Source organism: Osmerus eperlanus, chromosome 3, assembly GCF_963692335.1.
Source record: "Osmerus eperlanus chromosome 3, fOsmEpe2.1, whole genome shotgun sequence".
In the NCBI taxonomy this organism is placed as follows: domain Eukaryota; kingdom Metazoa; phylum Chordata; class Actinopteri; order Osmeriformes; family Osmeridae; genus Osmerus; species Osmerus eperlanus.
In genome coordinates this window covers 5,547,667-5,561,331 of record NC_085020.1, presented here as the reverse complement: position 1 = coordinate 5,561,331, position 13,665 = coordinate 5,547,667, and the positions used below count along the sequence as shown (strand labels likewise).

Below are 13,665 nucleotides of genomic sequence, written 5' to 3'. Positions count from 1 at the left end.
GTGAGCAGGTGGGCACGCTTGGAGAGGTGGACATCTCTGCTGCTTCTCTTCATAGAGAGCAGGTCACCCACCAAGCTGCTGTGCTGCAGTCTCATGAAGTAGAAGAAAGAGTATCTGTAGCTCCCACACATCCACTCCAAGTTGCAGCTGTTCCTATAAAACAACTTAAAATGGCTGCTTTTTCATCTGCAGTTCAAGAGAGACAAGATCTGACAGAGCAACACTGTGATCGTATTAAAAGTCCTGAGGTTGTAGAGCTCCAGTCTGCCAGGGAGAGAAAGTCAAAGGTAATGTCTGCCATAGCAGAGGAGGTGACCACTTTGTCTACGGTTAGCACTGAACCCTTGAGTGACAGGAAGGCAGCTCATGTGCAGCCAATGTCTGAGCCCAAGCATCTAGTCAGTGGTTATCAGGTTGAATCCCAGCTACCAATCTCCAAAGAGGAGTCACAAGACATCCCGAAGCCACAGGAAGAAACCAGTTACAAAGTCAAAGAAGGGATTAAGATACTGTATTCTGCCACATCATCCGAAAAACGTTTAATTCCTGAAGGTCACACAACTGATCTTTCCTCCTCTGACTCAGCTATACAGTCTGCAATAACCAAAGAATTATCCAAACCTGTCATTGCCTCAGTTAGTGAGACTAAACATACACTATCTAAAGAAGATCGATTTTCCATGCAGCGGCCAGATAAAGAGACTGCTCGTCTTTGCAAGGATGTTGTTGTTAAATCTGCTCTTACAGCAGAGGAAAAGCAGGCACTACGTGCTGAGCACACAGAGCAGCTGCAAAGTCTGGACAGTGCAATCTCAATTCCATCTCAGGTGGAGGGTGAGCAGGTGTTACATCTGCAGGTGATCACCGACCAGGATGTACTTCCAACAGAGGAGAGGTTCACTAGTGAGAGACCCGCAGTTGAGCAAGCTGGTGCTAGGAAAAGCCCCACATTCTTACACACAGTGACCCAAGATGAACAGATCTCTGTCATTTGTGAGGATACATCTGAGTTTTCAGCAAAGGAAGACACAATGTCTATTCAGCCTCAAAAAGAGCCCCACACCCCGTTACATCTCCAGTCAGTCGAGCCAGTGACTACATTACCCAAAGAGGGTGTGATTACCATAGAAAAGCCAGACCAGCAGATGGCAGCACAGAGACAGGAAAAGGCCAGAAAACATGCTGCGACATCTGAAGATAGAAGAGCACTTACTGCTGATTATCACAAAGATCTTGACATTTCAGTGACAGGCCTTCAGTCAGAGCTTAAAGCAGAGCCCAAACCTCAGAACATTCTTCAGGTCTCCTCCAAGCCCATGCAACTACCAAAAGAAACACCATTTACCAGTGATATGAAACAGCAGCGTGCACTAGTCCAGAAAGAGGAACGCTGGAATGTCATGCATGTCACTAGTGTGGCAGCTAATCAAGCATTACAGGAGGGACATACTGAGAGTCTAAAGGCTGTGGACAAATGTACATGTCAAACTGGTGTAGAGCCTAAAGTGCCAACAGAACCAGTGCAGGTGGAGGAAAAGGAGATCTCAACTGAGAGTAGTGCCCCTCTGGAGGCTGCAGAGCAGGACTTTGCAGTCCAAATTCAGGAAGGCCAGTCAGTTAGACAGTCAATAGTAATGGATGAGAAACGTATCATGACTGGTGAACTTTCTCAAGAAATAACCAAATCAGAGTCAACCAGTGTCCGTGTGACAAACCAGCCCAAACTGTCTCTAATGGTGTCCGAGTCTGGAGAGAGTAGACCCCTTCCAAAGGAGATGACATTTGTTATTCAGATTCCCAAAGCATCAAGTTTGAACATTAGACGTCAGTTGAAAGATGCACTGCAGTCTGCTGTGGCTCGTGACCAGCCACTGTTACTTGCAGACGTTGTGCAGAGTTTAGAGGCTGTTGAAGTACAAGAAGTGAAAGTTCAGAAAGAACCCAAACGTGCCATGTTCACATACCTCATTGCAACACCAGGTGCTCCCATGGAGATCACTCTGGCTTTTGAAGGTGAATACCCTCAGACTGCTGATCTGAGGACTGAACTCAAGGCAGCTTTCCACTCCATTGTTTATCAGGAGCAGCATGTTCTTACTTCCGAGCAGCCTGGCACCATGCAAATTGATAGGCCCCAGAGAGTTCAGGTCAGTAGCGTTCGCTCCAAAGAGATGATGTCATCTGTGGTTGAGACGGTCAGAGTTGCAGAGAGCGCGGTCGATTTTGCAACTCCCAAGTCTCAGTCTGCCGCACTCAAGACTGAGTCGAAATCCGCAGTTGAAATCCAAACAGCCGAGCAACAAATAATATTACAGGAGTCAAAGGCAGTGCAAATCAAACAAGCTGAGAGTGCTCAAGTGGGGAAGATGTCCACTGAATCCCGTACTGAGTTTCAGCAGTCAGTTCAGGTGGCCAAAAGGGAAGCCAGTTCTGTGATGGTAAAAGGCCGGGAGAGAGATGTAGGTGCTGCAGACATTACCACTGATCTGCCTGTCACATCCATTCCAACCGAACAATATGTAGAAATGCACATGCAGAGAGAACACAGGGAGGAGTTTTACTCAGAGGAAGTCACTGTCTCCAGACAACAACATATTGAAGGCTATCCAATTATTGAAACCACACTTAAGGATATTTGCACAGAGGAGGGCAGTAAGGTTACTTTCAGTGTGACCATAAAGTGTGTTAAAAAGGTGAACTGGCTTTTCAATGGACAATTGGTGAAATCTGGCAAAGAGTTCAAGTGTTCCAAAGACCATGACACGTACACGTTAGTAATCAACAAAGTTATCAAGGAGAAACATCAAGGAGAATATGTCTGTGAGGCTGAGAATGAAGCCGGCAAGACCACCACATCTGGAAGACTCACAGTAGTCTCAAGAGGTTGGATATTGGGAGTACTATACTGTCATTATCCATTACTTCACACAATTAACTAACTTCAATCTAAAATATGAATATTCACCTTATGGAACCAAACTAATAATTCACTTCTCATATTGACCCCCACCCCCCTAAAAAAAAAAGGGGTTCTGGTCACATATTGTCAAAATCATTTTTTTCTCACATTTTCACTTCAAAACACAACTAAATAAATGTCATCTTTCTCAGTATCATCCCTATATCATATTCACATGTATCAGCATTCCAGGGTGTGTCCACCAGTCACTTGCATGTCCATGAAAAATGTTGTCACAAAAGAAATGTCACATTTCACTCTTTGGTCCATTTCGCCCTCAGTGCTGACATCTTTGCATGCTTTCAGGGGCCACTTGTCATGGGCTCATTCTTTCATTCTTTTCTCCTTCGTCTAACTCTCACACCATTTCTTCACAGTCACTCCTGGAATGTTTCCCACAATTGTGCTGAATTCCACTCTCACTGTTCCTGATCCATTGACTCATTCATCCACATTTTACATTACTCTCTGATTGTTCACTGACTTTTTTTAATTTTCTTTCCCCAGTGCCACCTGTTTTCAGGTACAAAATCCTGCCCATGGATATCAATGTTGGCAACAGTGCCAAGTTTGAATGTGAAACTGAAGATGCACCCAACGTGACCTTCAAGTGGTTCAAGTCTGCCACTGAGATCAAGCAGAGTGAGAAGTACAGGATCCTTAGTCGGCATCATTCTTCTTCACTGGAGATCTTGAACCCAACCAAAGCAGACAGTAGTGAATACACCTGCAAGGCATCCAACCAGCATGGCAGTGACAGCTGTTCCACCTCTCTGACAGTAACGGGTAAGTTCCTTTACAGTTTAATGTACAGTACTGTTTTATGAATATGACCTGTGTTCCTATGAGTTGAAAGGCTATTTAGGTTAGAATGGCATGTACGTCTAATTGAATATATGCTGCACATCTTCTGTATAAAGCATTCTTTTCCTATTACATCTTTCTTATGTTTTGCCTACTTTCTATAGAAATGTACCCACCAGTATTTATTAAAAAACCTGATCCAATGACTTTATATGTGGGCAAGCAAGCTGCTTTCCAATGCACAGTCACTGGCTCCACACCTATGGATGTTGTCTGGCACAAAGACAACATTGCCATCACTTCTGGAGCAAACTATAATGTAACAAGTGACAAGAACAAACATTCTCTTCAAATCAAAAGTCTTCAGTTAGAAGACCAGGGGGTTTACCTGTGTAAAGCATCCAACAGTGTTGGCACTGCTACATGCAGCACAGAGCTGATTGTTATCAAGAAGCCCAGCTTTATAAAGACCTTTGAGTCAGTGTCTGCAGCTGTTGGCAATCTATTACGTCTTGAGTGCCAAGTGGATGAGGACACTGGAGTGACCATCACCTGGACAAAGGATGGCAAAAAAATGCATCAAACAATGGAAAGTAAACTTTCTTTTGAAGAAAAGGTCATTGTTCTTGAAATTTCTAAGGCAAAACTGAAAGATTCAGGGAGATATGTCTGTACAGCTTCAAACGATGCTGGGACTTCAGATTGCTCTGCTGTGTTGACAGTGCAAGGTAAGATCTTTGATTATGGTTTCCTTGCGTAACACCATGCCTCTTGCATCATGGAACTCTTAACTGTTTACTGTATTTCAGGGACCAAGGACCTGAGTAGCCAGTGTAATGTGTTATATATTGAATGAACAATATCTTGAATTCAAAAATATTGCATATGCATAATCTGTGTGCAGCAGTACTCTTCTTGTCCTTTCTTCTTGTACTCTTGTCTCCTCTGATGGTTATTTTGAAAATATTACTATCTTATTATGAAATACTCTTTACAGAGCCTCCTACCTTTGTGAAGAAAATGGAGTCTAAGATTACATGGAAGCAGGGCATTGCTGCACGATTACAGTGCACAGTCAAAGGATCCCCTGAACTTCACTCAAGCTGGTTTTTAAATGACAAGGAACTCAGCGATGGAGAGAAATATAAAATCTCTTTCAAGAATGGTCTTGCTATTTTAGAAATAATCAATCTTCTTGTGTCAGACAGTGGAAACTACACCTTTGAGGTGTCTAATGACTCGGGTAGTGAAAGCTGCAGCACGCAAATATCTGTTAAAGGTTTGCCACTCTTAAATTTTGCTTTAACAGTTTATTGTGTGAATATCCAGTGACGGACAAGTATGCAATCTAATTTACACTGTTATTCTCAGAGCCCCCTTCCATCCGTAAAGAACTACAAATGGTCGAGGCAGTGAAGGGTACTGCAGCTCTAATGGAATGTGAAGTTGTTGGAACAGCTCCTTTTGAAATCACCTGGTTCAAAAACAAGAAACAACTAACCACAGATAAAAAGTACAGGGTAGTCTCTCAGGAATCTATGGCCCGTTTGGAAATCTGCTCATTTGAAAGTGCAGATGTTGGGGATTACCAATGTGTTGTATCTAATGATGTTGGTAAAATTTCCTCCAAGGCCCTAGCAAAACTGAAAGGTTAGTATTTTGGTTATAGCACAGGAAAAATCTTAACAGTGTCAGCAAAGATTTTACAGACGACTTTAATTGTTTTGTTGTTATGTTTTGATCAGAACAACCAACATTCTCAAAGAGGATTGACAGTACTACAGCAATTTTGGGCACTGCTGTAAAACTGCAGGGCACCATAAAAGGCTCGACCCCCATCACAGTCAAATGGATGAAGGACTCTGAAATACTGAGAGATGATGATCCTAACTTAAAAATGTTTTTTGAGAACAATGTTGCTAGTTTATCAATAGCAACCGTTGTAATTAGTCATGGTGGCAAATATACCTGCCAAGCAGAGAATGAAGCAGGACTACAGAAATGTGAAGCTACTTTAACCGTTCAAGGTTAGATAATTATTAGGTTTAAGTTTGTGCAGATATACAGAATTATTCATTCCGATTTATTTGTCTCCTCAATCCTGAATCTCTACTTCTTCTTTCTATATCTCAGAACCAGCTAGAATCTTAGAGAAAGCTGAGTCCATTAGTGTGACAGTGGGGGATTCAGCAACCTTGGAGTGCACTATTGCAGGAAGTCCAGACCTCAAAGTCAAATGGTTCAAAGATGGAAAGGAAGTCACAGGTGGTCGAAAATATAAGATGACTCTTAAGGACAATGTTGCTGTTTTAAAGATTCTTGCAGCAGAAAAAGGAGACAGTTCTGAATACAAAATGGAAGTGTCCAATCGAGTTGGAAAAGACGAGTGCTCTTGTTCTATCACTGTTCTAGGTTTGATATTGATCACTTCTGTTTTTTTTTTTGTTGTTTCCAGGAAACTGTCCCAGAATAACTTGCGACTAATGTAACACTTTCCCCTCAACAACAGATCGGATCATGCCTCCGTCTTTCACTAAGTCTCTAAAAAGAGTTGATGGAAGCATTGGTAACAATGTCTCAATGGACTGTAAAGTATCTGGGTCTCAGCCCATGACCATATCTTGGTTCAAAGATGACAAGGAAATTAAGAGCGGACAGAAATATCAACCTGAGTTTAAAGACAGTTCAGCTGTACTGAAAGTCATTCAGCTGGAGAAAGATGATGCTGGAGTGTACAAATGCCTGGCAACAAATGCTGCTGGTTTTAAAGACAGCAGTGGAACTTTATACGTCAAAGGTTCAAATACTATTGCCTTTTAGATCTCTGTCTCTCCTCAATTTACTTTCTTGACAAGTGATAACATGCTCATACAAATCTTTTATTCTTACCAACTTCTAGAACCTCCGGTCTTCACATTGAAACCTAATTCTCAAGATGTCATACCAGGATCTGCTGTCATCTTGAAGGCAGCTTTCTCTGGAACAGCTCCTTTTACTGTTAAATGGTTCAGAGAGGACAAAGAGGTATCATCTGGAGGCTCATGTTTTATCAAGAAAGACGCCTTGTCAAGCATCTTGGAGCTTCACTCAGTAAAACCTACTGACTCTGCTACCTACACTTGCCAAGTAATGAATGATGCTGGGAAGGTGTCATGCACCGCAGTCCTGTTCGTCAAAGGTGCCCTATCTTTTCATATGTAGTGTTGTTTTTTGTACAGCAGCAATGTTTGTTTCATGTGTTGTCTTATAACCATTGTTCAATTCTTTCCTTTAGAGCCACCAGTGTTTGTCATGAAGCTTGAGTCTTCAAAACTTGTAACCAGTGGCAGTGCTGTAGTTATGGAGTGCAAAGCTACTGGCAGCCCTGAAATCACTTTTAAGTGGTTTAAGAACGAAATCGAGATCAGTTCTAATCAGAAATACAAAACGAGTGTAAAGAACTTAGTTGTCTCATTGGAGATAGTCAACTGCACTGTTGAGGATAGTGGAGACTATGTTTGTGTGGCGTCAAGTGATGCTGGTAGTGACCGCTGCAGCAGCACAGTGACAGTCAAAGGTTTGTAATATCTTTTAGCTCCTTGTGTTTTCCTGGAAGTTTTCTTTCTTCATATCATGCACTTGTACTTAGCTTGGTGAACTTTCATGTTGACATAATTTTTTCTTGTAGAACCTCCTGTGTTTTTGAGGACTTTTGAACACAAAGATGTTATCAAAGGGTCAGATGTGATGATGGAAGGACAGGTGTCGGGCTCTGCTCCTTTCAGTGTATCTTTTTACAAAAGTGCCAAGTTGATCAGAAATGATAAAAGGCACAAGATCAGTGTAACAGGTGACATACTTGCCCTCCAAATACTTACAGTTGATGCTTTGGATACTGGAACGTATCAATGCACTGTGGAAAATGAAGTTGGGAAAACTTCTTGTGATTATAGTGTAACCCTAAAAGGTTGGTATTTAAACTTGAGTTAAATGTATTGTACTGTAGGATCTTTATTTAAAATTATTCACACAGTTTTGTGCTTCTCTTCTAGAACCTCCGTCATTTGTGCAAAAGTTAGAGAACACAGTTTCTCAAGTAGGCAGTGAGATTTCTCTTCAGTGTGGGCTGAAGGGATCTGAACCAATGACGGTGTCATGGCATAAGGATGACCACGAGGTCAGAGAGGCTGAACACATGCAGATATCCTATAAAGACAGGACTGCACTGCTGCACATCACAAACGTACAAGCCAAATATGGAGGAAAATATACATGTCAGGCACAGAATCTAGCTGGTTGTCAGAAATGCTCAGCTGTCTTGACAGTCAAAGGTTGGTTGTCATGACAGAGGCAATCTAATCCAATTGTATTTGTTATATGCCTGAACTTGATCAGATATAAACATTTTTGAATGTTTTGTTGATCACAGAACCAGCTACAATCACTGAGGAAGCCAAGTCCATCAGTGTTACATTGGGGGATCCAGCTACTCTAGAATGCAGGTTCTCTGGAACCAAAGTCATCAAAGCCAAATGGCTGAAGGATGGGAAAGAGCTAACATCAGGTCAAAGATACAAAGTCCAAAACACAGATACAAGCTCCATTCTGAAGATTCTAGCCACAGCGAAAAGTGATAGTGGGGACTACATATTTGAGGTTTCAAATGACGTTGGACATAGTTCTTGTGAGGCTACAGTCACAGTTCTCGGTCAGTTTATCAAAAATCTTTCAAATGTTATTATGTTTCACCATGTTGTCTTCAACAATATATTGATTGTTATTTTTATTCATGCTAGATCAAATACTTAAGCCCTCGTTCACAAGAAAACTGAAGAAAACAGAAAGCATCAAAGGATCATTTGCCCACTTGGAATGCCTTGTGTCAGGGTCTTTGCCCATAACTGTACATTGGTTCAAAGATGAGAAAGAGATCAAGATTGATGACAAACACAAATGTACCTTCTTTGAAAATAACGCTTTTCTCGAAATTACTCGTCTCGATAGTGAGGACAGTGGCAGTTATACCTGCATTGCTAAAAACAAAGCAGGAAGTGACCAGTGTTCTGGTGCCTTGATTGTGAAAGGTACTTTCGATATTTCCTATTTAGCAATACACATTATGAGCATAATGTAGTTCTACTGAGGAAATAAAGTTTATCATTACACAGTCTGCAGATTAGTGGAAGTTCAATCATATAGATTTCTTCCCTTTCATCAACAGAACCACCATCTATCTTTGAAAAACCTGAATCAATGGACGTTGTGCCTGGATCAAAGGTCCAGTTTAATGTCCTTGTGTCTGGTACTCCACCCATGACCATAAAATGGTTTAAGGATAAAAAAGAAATTATGTCAAGCTCTGACTGTTCTGTAATTAAGGACCACACCTCAAGTTCACTGGAACTGTTCTTTGCCAAAACATCAGACTCTGGAGACTATGTCTGTGAAATTAAGAATGATGTTGGCTCTGCTGTTTGCCAGGCAACTCTCTTTGTCAAAGGTATTTATTATTCTTTGGCTTTATTTTGGTACTGTTCATACAAATTTGACTGCTGTCCTTCATTGTCATTCCTTTCCTTTATTCTATAGAGCCTCCAAAATTCACTCGCACTCCAGATAGACTGTCTGTGGTGAAGCCAGGGCAGAGTAAGATGTTTGAGTGCCAAGTGACAGGAACACCAGAGATAGACATCTACTGGTTTAGAGATGGGAATGAAATCAACCCTAGTGACAAATACAAGATGTCTTATGTCAACTCCTTGGTAACTCTAGACATATGCAATGCCGATATGAAAGACAGTGGAATGTACTACTGTGAGGCACGCAATGAGGCTGGTAGTGAAAGCTGTAATATGGAATTGAGAGTTAAAGGTTAGTGTGATCAGTATATGTTCTGAATTCAATTGTTGTTTCAAAACACTTTTGAGAACATGGATTTCCTGAATATATTTTGATTAATTCTCTGCTCTTTCCATCTCAGAGCCACCATCCTTTGTAAAAATGTTAGTACCCTCAGATGTTGTAAAGGGCTCAAATGCATTTTTTGAGTGCCAAATCATTGGGACTGCTCCATTAGAAATTACATGGCACAAGGATCTGAAGGAAATCAAATCCAGCACAAAGTACAGTTTTTCACAAGTTGATGACATACTGAGACTTGAGGTGCAAAAATGTGATGTCATAGATGTAGGTGAATACCAGTGCACTGTTGCTAATGAGGTGGGAAGCTGTTCTTGTAAGACTACACTGAACATTAAAGGTTTGTGTTTTTAACCTGCTTACAAAAAGAACATATTTAACCTTAAAAGACTTTTGTTTGCTGTGATAGTTGATAACTGAATTAATTGTTTGATTGATTTGATGATAGAACCACCATCATTTGTGGAGAAGATCCAGAGTGTTGCCACTGTGTTGGGCCAACTAGCTAAATTCCAGTGTATTGTGGCTGGCTCACCAACCTTGTCCGTGCAATGGCAAAAGGATGAGAATTGGATCTTGGAAGATCCTAAGATTGAAAGGATGTTTGAAAATAATGTGGCAACTTTAAAGATTCCTGTTTGCGAAGCCTGTCACAGTGGGAAATATACCTGCCAGGTCCTAAATGAAGCTGGACAAGACAAGTGCTTTGCAAGCCTGACTGTGCAAGGTTTGTCTTAATAGGATGTTGAATAATTCAGGATTCTTAAAGGATGTAGGATTGTGTGAATTGTAAAAGAACATCCTGTTAGATAACGTATCTCATTTGTGCTTTTTAGAGCCCCCACAGATAACGGAGAAACCAGAGATGATAAAGGTGACCATTGGGGATCCAGTCAGTTTAGAGTGTAAAGTGACCGGCTCCCCTGAGCTCAGGGTTAAATGGATGAAAGATGGCAAAGAGCTTCAGTCCAAACCACAACAGAAGCTTAGCTTTGAGAACAATGTCAGTTGCCTTAAAATTCAATCTGCACAGATGGAAAATGGAGGGGATTATGTCTTTGAGGTGGCTAACCACATTGACACCTGCCACTGCAAACTCAAACTGGTTGTACTAGGTTAGTGCACATATTGACCAATCACAATAGTTTTGGTGTTGCAGTGGAGATGAGCTGAATATAATTATGATTATTTATACTATTGTTTTGTTAAACAGAACAAGTGATCCCCCCAAGCTTCATCAAGCCTTTGATGGCCATGCAGGAAATACTGGGTTCGTTTGTTCAAGTTGGATGCAAAATATCAGGATCACTTCCTATATCTGTGGAATGGCAGAAAGATGGGAACATAATTTCTAGTGGTGGACGACACAAGCTTCTTCAGGAGGACAATTCTGTATCTCTGGAGATGGAGCAGCTAGACAGAGCTGATGCAGGCACCTACTCTTGCAAACTAACTAACAAAGCAGGGAGTTGTGAATGCAGTGGAGCCTTAAGGGTCAAAGGTTAGGAGAACTCCCATGTCATTGGTCTCTTAATATTTCTCTAGCGGTCCCAGATGACAGCTCATTAACCTGGTAACCCTGTTGTTTCCTTAGAGCCTCCCAGCTTTGTGCTGTCGCCTGAATCTCAGGCTGCTCTCCCGAACACAAATGTACGCTTTAAGAGCACATTTAAAGGAACACCTCCCTTCACAGTGAAATGGTTCAAGGATGACACTGAACTCATGACTGGACCGTCATGTTTTACTGGACTGGAAGGCCTGTCATGCTTCTTAGATCTTTACTCAGTGGGAGTTTTACAAAGTGGAGTTTACTCTTGTCAAATTAGCAATGATGCTGGCTCGGCAAGATGTAGTGCTGATTTAACAGTGAAAGGTTTGGAAAAAAAAATCTTTTTTTCACTCTTGCCCCATCAACTCCATCTTTTTTCACAGCTTCTTCATTTTCACGGCATTGATATTTACATTGCTCCCTTGTCAAGAATTGCTGATGTGTCTTCCAATTGCTTTCCAACCCACGTCTTGCCTTCCATCTCTAACAGATCATCCATTTATACAGCTCATCACTACCCTGTAATCATTCACTAACTGCTCATGTGCTTCAATCAGTTAACATGCTTATATTTTGACCTTGCAGAACCCCCTGAGTTTGTCCTGAAACTCCCACCCACTAAGTTCGTGAAGCAGTCCGAGCCCCTCCGTCTCGAGTGCAAGGTCACCGGTTCTCCACCCCTCCGAATGACCTGGTTCAAAAACGACAATAAGATAACAGATGGTGGTAACTACAAAACGTCATTTGTCGAGTCAATGGCGGTCCTTCAGCTCCTTACAACACGATTTGATGATAATGGAGTCTACACCTGCGAAGCTCAGAATGATGCTGGAAGTGTTAGTTGCAGCACCACTCTTACTGTCAAAGGTCAGCCACGGAACGACTTCCTGCATCTTAATATTTACCATGTTGTTTTGGACCTGAGTATCTCAAAAAGCGTGTTTTTCCTCAAAAGGAAATAGTTTTTGTACAGTTTGCTGAATGTAACCAACAGTTCAACCTAAGTGATTCTCACATCTTTTTTTAGATCCCCCATCTTTCCTCAAAGTCCCACAACCTATTGAAGGAATGAAGGGCAAGGATGTCAGTATGTCATGTGAAATTAATGGCACTGCACCCTTTGAGATTAACTGGTACAAGGACAAAAAGCCTCTAAAAGAGAGCAGAAAGTACAAGATGGTGAATGAGGATAGCTCTGCTACTCTTCATGTCATTGGATTAGAGGACTCAGATGCTGGTGAATACGAGTGCAAGGCAGCAAACAGTGTAGGAAGTGAAACCTGCCGAACTACAGTTAGACTCAGAGGTCAGTGAGATTGTGGAGATCCTTGGGCAATTTCCTTAATGATCTGAATACCAGCATTATTGACTTTGTTCCAATTATATTTCCTTTACCTCTGTAAATGTTTGTCCTTTCTTCAGAGCCACCTGCATTTGTGAAGAAGTTATCTAACATGACAGTCATATCTGGCAAGGAGGTGACTCTGGTGGCCACTGTCAAAGGCTCTCAGCCAATGACTGTGTCTTGGGTTCAAGACAAGGATCACATACTCAGAGACGGTGACAACCGGAAAATAACCTTTGAGAATAACCAGGCCACTCTTAAAGTTTTCCAAGCAGACTCTACCACAGCTGGGAAATACACCTGCCAACTCAAAAATGATGCTGGCATTGTGGAATGTTTTGCTAACTTGACTGTCCTAGGTTTGTAACATTCAAATTTTTCTTTGCAGTCTTTAGTTTGTCAGTCGCTCAGGTTGTAAGACCGTGCTCATCTCTGTATTTTCAGAGCCTGCAAAGGTAGTGGACAGACCAGAGTCTCTTAGTGTCACCGCAGGTGATATTGCTGCCCTAGAGGTCACAGTATGTGGGACACCAGAGCTAAAACCAAAATGGTTCAAGAACGGTGTTGAGCTCTCATCTGGCAAGAAGTACAAAATCTCCTTCTCCAAGATGATCTCCAGCCTGCAGGTTCTGTCAGCGGAGAGAATTGACACAGGAGAATACACGTTTGAAGTTGAAAACGAGGTTGGCAGAGACCTGAGCAAAATCAACCTCACTGTTCTAGGTTGGTGGCTTCTCTATATATGTGGTATGGTTTAACATAAGTATTTTTTTGTCTAATTCTCTGGTTACTAATCATATTCTTTCAAACAGATAAGACCATACCTCCCACATTCACACGGAAACTGAAGGATTCTAATACAATTGTTGGGAAACCTGGTGAGATGGAATGCAAAGTGTCAGGTTCTCAACCTTTCACCATTACCTGGTACCACGATGGGGAGGAAGTCAGGAGTGGACCAAACTATGAGATTGCATTCACTGACAACAATTGCACACTCAAAGTGCCCACTCTTAAGTTGTCCGACTCTGGAGTGTATAAGTGCAAAGCTGTGAACAAAGCAGGAGCAAATGAGACCTCTGCGTCTTTCATTGTGAAAGGTCAGTAAGA

General features: G+C 41.7%; 1 protein-coding gene across 1 annotated transcript in view; it reads left to right on the top strand.

Moving 5' to 3' along the window:
• Positions 1-13,665, top strand: part of LOC134016980 (titin-like) — a 154,155-nt gene that overhangs the window by 30,031 nt on the left and 110,459 nt on the right. Inside the window, exons 37-61 of the mRNA XM_062456226.1 lie at positions 3,467-3,745; positions 3,928-4,491; positions 4,761-5,042; positions 5,135-5,413; positions 5,509-5,790; positions 5,897-6,175; positions 6,273-6,560; positions 6,663-6,941; positions 7,038-7,319; positions 7,431-7,709; positions 7,795-8,073; positions 8,172-8,450; positions 8,539-8,826; positions 8,964-9,242; positions 9,332-9,613; positions 9,723-10,001; positions 10,110-10,388; positions 10,498-10,776; positions 10,875-11,162; positions 11,256-11,534; positions 11,796-12,077; positions 12,238-12,516; positions 12,633-12,914; positions 13,000-13,278; positions 13,368-13,655. Of these exons, the coding sequence (XP_062312210.1) occupies positions 3,467-3,745; positions 3,928-4,491; positions 4,761-5,042; positions 5,135-5,413; positions 5,509-5,790; positions 5,897-6,175; positions 6,273-6,560; positions 6,663-6,941; positions 7,038-7,319; positions 7,431-7,709; positions 7,795-8,073; positions 8,172-8,450; positions 8,539-8,826; positions 8,964-9,242; positions 9,332-9,613; positions 9,723-10,001; positions 10,110-10,388; positions 10,498-10,776; positions 10,875-11,162; positions 11,256-11,534; positions 11,796-12,077; positions 12,238-12,516; positions 12,633-12,914; positions 13,000-13,278; positions 13,368-13,655 (7,314 nt within the window). The remainder of the gene's footprint in view (positions 1-3,466; positions 3,746-3,927; positions 4,492-4,760; positions 5,043-5,134; positions 5,414-5,508; positions 5,791-5,896; positions 6,176-6,272; positions 6,561-6,662; positions 6,942-7,037; positions 7,320-7,430; positions 7,710-7,794; positions 8,074-8,171; positions 8,451-8,538; positions 8,827-8,963; positions 9,243-9,331; positions 9,614-9,722; positions 10,002-10,109; positions 10,389-10,497; positions 10,777-10,874; positions 11,163-11,255; positions 11,535-11,795; positions 12,078-12,237; positions 12,517-12,632; positions 12,915-12,999; positions 13,279-13,367; positions 13,656-13,665) is intronic.